The sequence below is a fragment of the Colias philodice genome, chromosome 29 (genome assembly GCF_061535455.1).
Source record: "Colias philodice isolate Cphi_HAF_F1 chromosome 29, ilColPhil1 Martin Lab GWU primary, whole genome shotgun sequence".
In the NCBI taxonomy this organism is placed as follows: domain Eukaryota; kingdom Metazoa; phylum Arthropoda; class Insecta; order Lepidoptera; family Pieridae; genus Colias; species Colias philodice.
The window spans coordinates 1,564,255-1,570,846 of NC_143114.1; the positions used below are offsets into that span (position 1 = coordinate 1,564,255).

At 35.9% G+C, this 6,592-nt stretch overlaps 1 protein-coding gene across 1 annotated transcript; it reads left to right on the forward strand.

The window, feature by feature from the left end:
- The first annotated feature begins 317 nt into the window (after nucleotides 1-317).
- LOC149475744 (uncharacterized) lies at nucleotides 318-4,316 on the forward strand. The gene is made up of 5 exons (XM_089712786.1): nucleotides 318-855; nucleotides 1,076-1,285; nucleotides 1,368-1,583; nucleotides 1,678-1,896; nucleotides 2,407-4,316. The coding sequence occupies exons 1-5, from the start codon at nucleotides 751-753 to the stop codon at nucleotides 4,297-4,299; spliced, it is 2,643 nt and encodes an 880-aa protein (XP_089568912.1). The 5' UTR covers nucleotides 318-750; the 3' UTR covers nucleotides 4,300-4,316.
- The last annotated feature ends 2,276 nt before the right edge of the window (nucleotides 4,317-6,592 follow it).

Sequence of the window (6,592 nt, forward strand, 5' to 3'; positions counted from 1 at the left end):
GAATGGCCCTATGCAACAAAATGGATTGGAATACACGATAATTAACTGTCTATTTTATTATATTAGTTGCAAATACATTTGTAACACGGACTAGCTGTATGCCAAAATGAACAATAAAAAGTATTTTACGCGATTAATAACATTAATGGCCGCCATCTTCACCAAACGTCATGTCGTGTCGATAAAGAATAGGGATGGACGATTGATTGTAATCGTCCGACTGAATTTTTAATTTCCATAAAGTATAATTTAAATCGATTTTAAATCGATTCAAATCGTAAGCCAATGTATCGACTTACAAAAAGTCGTGGTCTAAAAGATCGATTTATAAAAATCTATTTTATTTTTCAAGTTTACATTTATAATGTAAATATTATCCATTTTATGAAAAACAAGAAAGATAATTAATAAATGATCTCTTAACAGTAAAATCAGTTTTTTTTTAAAACGATCTATTGGACCTGAAAAATCGATTCTTCGATTAATCGATCTTTGATCGTCATCCCTAGTCACTTGTCACTGTCAGTGCTGTCAGTCTACTGATGATTACAATAGCGTCGCTTGCTGTTTGTAATTATTTGTATCGGTGTGTTTTGGTGACTTTTGGGACTATATTGCATATTACCTACGACTTGGCTATTTTAACGGACTCTGATTGCTTTAAAAAACGACTTACTTGGCTGTGATTACCGGAACTGTGTACCGCTCAAACGATAACCTGGCACTCTCAAACGGACTTACGCATACGCAATGGAAAGTGGATTTTGTGTAAATTGTGGCTCTGCTGGTGGTTCCATGTTGTTGGAAGATGACCAGATTCGTCACTGTGTACAACAATGGACTGCACCTCTTTTGGTAATTATATTTCTACTTTGTCTGCATATTTTGGGTGCGTGTATATTATTCTGTTTGCGTTCTTTTAGACTTCTATTAACTGCATAAATAAGTTTCTATACTTGACCTTTCACATTATGCTTGCAATTATCGTCTTCTCTAAAAAAAAGAATGAAAAAAGGATTTGGGGTATTTTCATATTTCAAGTAAGATACAAACTATTTACCTATGTTTTTTTTAGGTTCAAGCTCATGATCTCATATGCACAACATGTTGGACAAGTGCTCAAGATGCCACTTCAGTAACAAGTAATATTGGTAGAAACTGTGCACTCTGCAATAGAATGTTGGAACCTCGGGCACGTTCACACCAACTGATTTCTCTGAGAACTGACACTCAACATAATATGAATATCAGAAATATCATCGTGGAAAGACTTATGCCATTGGAGGTATAATATTTTAAGGAAATTATTTTTGGGTCATATTTAACATTGGATTTACAGTGGTGTCATTGATATTTTTTTCTTTTAGATACGTGCATCACATTATATTTGTCATCCTTGTTGGCAAAGATCTGATCGTGCTGCCAGGCATTATTCAGCCCCATCTACATCAAGGAATACTCCTACAACAAGCAATCAATCAAGATGTGCCAATTGTGGTATTCATTTCAATAGACAGAGACGACACATTCTTCATAATGATGCCATTCTTGTGCAAATACAGCAACGAGTTGCACCACAAATAGTAAGCTTTTATTTCCATTCAAAACTATTTGCATTTATAATAACTCTGTATAGAAGAAAAGGTATAAAATAACTACATGTTTTTTATATTACAGGTGACTGCAAATGATTACATATGTGATGCTTGTCATACATTATTTCTCAATAGAGATACCACAACATCACAAGATTTGCAGGATGTACCACTGGTTGGTCATCAACATATTTGTGTTGTATGTGGTTGTTCACTGGCACGAATCCAAAGTCACTCTGTACAAGCAGAAAGTAACAGTCACATTTTAGATGTTGTGCGAAATTGGGTTCAACCGCGAGAGGTGAGAGACTTATGACTTAACTTTTGCAATAAATAAGCTAGCTTACACTTGAAAGCAATGCCTGATGTACAGACGCCAGCACATCAAGCTACCACAATCTGTCAGATTTCTTCAATAGAATTTCAACCTTATCACAAGAGTAGTAGGTTAATGTTTGACTGGTAAAATCTGACAGATTCGGGTAGTTTGACCTGCTGGCGTCTGTACAATCGACAAAGTTGAATTATGACCCACCATAAGCTCATTTTCCTACAGATATTCAAATACAGTTAGGTCCACATTCGCGTAAACCTACTTAACCATGGTAACGACTTTGATCTTTGTCAATTTGACGGATTCAAACGATTTATTGTCAAAATGGGTCATGATTCAACTTTGTCGATTGTACTATTTGGTGTTACTTAATAGATTTTTTCTGGTCAGTCTAGTCATGCAACATTTGTAGTGTAAATTGTTTTATTTATTGTACTATACCATGCAATGTGTAATTTTTTTTATTTTTTTTTTTAGATTCGGCCCTCGGATTTGCTTTGTAATAGATGCTTTCAAAGAGCAAACATCACAGCTGTCAATGATTTATTACCTGTGTCAGGAGTCAATCCAGTTCCACAACAAATTGAAAGAATAACCTTGCCAAATTACTCTAGAGCATCAGATACACATAACAGATGTATATTTCTGCTATGTAATAGTACTTCACAGCGAGTAGTTCCTTTTGTATTAAGGGTGAGGCTCTTTATAGATCACAAGTATTATATACCGCCGGGTTGTCGTATATGTGAATTGCATTTGTCAAGGCAGTCATGGTCAGAACTCTTCGAAGTTGAAAATGTTAACCGAAGTTTCACAGCAGCTTACATAGAAGACTTTTGTGAGTTATTGAAAAATGAAAATCACACTTTAGATTTTGAAAATATTGAGCAAATGGAAGACCATCTAGTGTGGTATTGGCTGGGACGCACGAAAGAGCAATTCAGAGAACTCGAAGCAGAACTCCCTGATTTTCAAAAACGAGCTACATCACTTGGCGCTTATTTAATGAAGCTCAGAACAGGAGACTCGGACGAAAGAATCTCTTCATTATTAAAAATTGGAAGAAGTACTCTCTCAAGACTTGTTGCTAAAGCACGAGAGATTATGATGGAATGCTTTGTGCCAGCACATTTAGGGTTACAACATATAAGTAGAGAAGAAGTGGCAGCAAGAAACCTATATATTCCTGAGTCTTTGTTTGGAAACCCTGGGACTAATATGGAGGATAGAAAGGCAATTACTATAATGGATGGAACATATATTTATGTTCAGAAGAGTAGCAATTATGCTTACCAAAAGAAATCATATTCCCTCCATAAATATAGGAACCTTGTCAAACCGTTCATTGTAGTATGTTGTGATGGCTATATAATTGAAGTACTGGGCCCTTATGCAGCCACAAAATCAGATGCAGACATTTTAAAAGATGAATTTTATGATTCTTCAAAACCTATGCGACAATATTTCAGAGATGGTGATGTAATGATTTTAGACCGAGGCTTTCGTGACAGCATTTCCCTCTTACGAAGTTTAAACTACTCAGTTCATTATCCTCTCTCAATAGAACCGGGTGAATATCAATTGAGTACAACAAATGCAAACGAATCCCGTAAAGTGACCCTATGTCGATGGGTAGTAGAAGTGGTCAATGGACGTTTTAAGCGCGATTTTAAGCTGCTGCGCCAGGAATATTTTAATAGAGCATCTAATCATTTGATGCAAGATTTTAAGGTGGCAGCAGCATTAATAAACAAGTTTCACCCGGTTCTAGAAGACAGAGAGGATGCTAGGGTAATAATCTCCATAATACAGGAAAGAATGTTTACCAATAATTCATTGGCTGATTTTGTAGAACGAAACAATTTAAATAGAAGACGGGCCCGGTTTGAAAGTATTACTGTCAATAATGAAACTCTTCTAGATTTTCCCCAAATGGATTTAAATGACATGATTTTAATCCCATTAGGTGTGTATCAAATTAAACAAGCCCGTTCATACTACGTTGAGCATGTGCGGCACGATGGTTCCTATAATATTGTGGTGTGCAGGGAGGTCGATCAGGATTTGATTAATGAATTAGAAGTGGTTAATTCTGAAACCATATGGTTATTACGAGGCAAAATTCACAGCCGTCATATCAGTAATAAAACATATTTTGTTTATATTGTAGTAGATGCATCACAAATAGGTCGACAAGCAATCGTGCAATATTGCTGTAATTGCATCGTTGGGCGCAGAACCATCGGCTGCTGCGCCCATGTTATGACAATTATTTGGTATCTGAGCTATGCGAGACATCAAAATAATATCGAACCCCCTGCACAGTTTTTAGACAATATTTTAATTGCCAATTTAGATGATGAACAATAAACATGAAATTAAAATAAGTATGTGTTTTATTTCATAATCCAACATAATAAGTTAATGAAGGACTAGGTTTAACAACAACTTACTAGGTACAAAATTGGTAAGGCTGGTTAACAAGTCACACGTTTGCGCTGTTCAAGCATGCGCCGCTTCTATTTACTATTTTTTCTCATTCCTAAACGAATTCTTAGAATACAGGTACCTGTTAATAGATTCTATGCATTTAAACGTTTAACTTACATTATACACTTAGGCTTTAGGAAAAAAACTGCATAGGTACCTACCCAATTATCTAGGGAGGTGCTTAAAATAGCTAAATATATTATGATATATTGCTTTTCAGTTTCTTAAAAATCACTAAGCTATGAAAAACTAATATCTAATCATGGACGTATAAAAAAAGACGGACGCCGTATTACGAACAAACAACGTGAAGCCACCATAGTAAGCTAGCGATCGTGTAAAGACAATAAACACGCACACATTCTCACCATAGTAAGCTAGTCGGACGCCATTACGTCGTGAACTACCGACTGATTAACTGCGTCACTGTTTCAAAAAAAATATTTAAAATCCCGTCTTGCGTGGTTAAATGGTGTCGCAACAGTACAATTTTAAATAACAAAACACAAGGGATTACATTCCACAGGGAAGCAAGTTATTTCTTTTATGTTTTAATGACAAAATTATTACGGCAAAATTTATAGAAAAAAATACAGCCGCCATTGTCATCAGTACAGCTGTTGCCATGGCAACATGGCACACACACATGGATGTTTCGCCGCCATTACTAGGCTTCACTCAATGTTTAGGCGATATACCGTCCGTCTTTTTTTATACGTCCATGTATCTAATATTCGTTGTTATGGTTCCATTATAACCTCAAAATCTGATTCTTTTTTTGGAATATATCTATTCTGCAGCTAGTCCGCTATAAAAATAAGATCATTTAGGAGTTTACTAATGATCGACAACACAAAATATAATTTTCGGATGTTCTTGGTTCCAGGGCGAACAATGTATGGGCGCAGAGCAATCTCCTTTTGTAGTAATTCTAAAAAACGTTCAGCATTTAGGGTAGTGGGTAAAATTACTGGACCAATTAAAATGTCGTCGATTAAGGCTGCCCATACGTTTATTGAAAATTTTACTTGAAAAGTAGATGCCCGCTTCAATCGTGGATTTTCGTGGGACCACTGCAACTGGTGCAAATTTCTGCAGTTTGTAATGCCGTCTCGGGTAAATGTCGCTTGGTCCATCCAAAAAATGCGTTTGGGAAAATTTGGGTCAGGTCTAATTTTTCTTAGAATCCACGTCGACAATACGTATCTTGGACGATTATCTACATTTTCGTGTAAATGTTGTACTCGTTGGTAATGGATAGGATGCAATCCCTCCTTTTTAAAAATTCGCCAGACTGACGTCTTCGATATGCCATGACGCAACGCTAATCGTCTTATGCTTGTTGTAGGGTCAGCATACAGATCGTTTAAAATGGCCTCTTCTATCGCATTGTCAATAACGACAGCTAGTTGCTCACGGCGATCTCATGCCAAACAAAGTCCAATGTGGGAGAGCCTCCTATGAATCTCTTGAAAATTTCGAGCTGAGGGTATGCTGCCCGGGAAAGCATTTATGTATGCAGTCCGAGCGACTGTTGTGCGACCATGTGACATGCCATAATAATATAGTGTTGTTTTGCTGTGCCTCATTTTCTATAATCTCTATGGGAGCCTGTAAAATAATATATATACATTGGTTTTAATTGTTCACTATGTTTTTTACACATATAATAAATAATGTACCTATTTGTTATTTTTAAGTAACAATAAAGCACAATAAACTTACTGCATTTTGAGAAATTCCATCACTATCAAATTTGTTTGACTTATTCACAACTAGCTGTGCCCCGCGGTTTCACCCGCGTGGCTCCGCTCCTGTTGGTCTTATAGCGCGATGATAATCTCATCGCGCTTTAGGCTATATATGTATATATAGCCTACTGCCTATAGCCTATAGCAGCCTCGATAAATGGGCTATTTTTTTCAAATCGGACCAGAAGTTCAAACACACTCTTCAGCTTTATAATATTATTATAGAAAGTATAGATAGATGAGCATAATATTACATAATACACAAAAATCACATTCATATCCATTCACTATTTAATATTGTAAACAATATATTTACATAATATATATATAAATATTGAAAGATTGATCGATCGATTATTGATTGATCGATTGATCGATTATTGATTGATCGATCAATCAATCAATCAATCGATCAATCAATC

Bases quoted from the DNA above. Each gene is read 5' to 3' on its own strand.
- LOC149475744 (XM_089712786.1), top strand. From the start codon at position 751: ATGGAAAGTGGATTTTGTGTAAATTGTGGCTCTGCTGGTGGTTCCATG. The intron at 1,584-1,677 runs GTAAGCTTTTAT...TTTATATTACAG, and splicing joins AACGAGTTGCACCACAAATA to GTGACTGCAAATGATTACAT. The intron at 1,897-2,406 runs GTGAGAGACTTA...TTTTTTTTTTAG, and splicing joins ATTGGGTTCAACCGCGAGAG to ATTCGGCCCTCGGATTTGCT.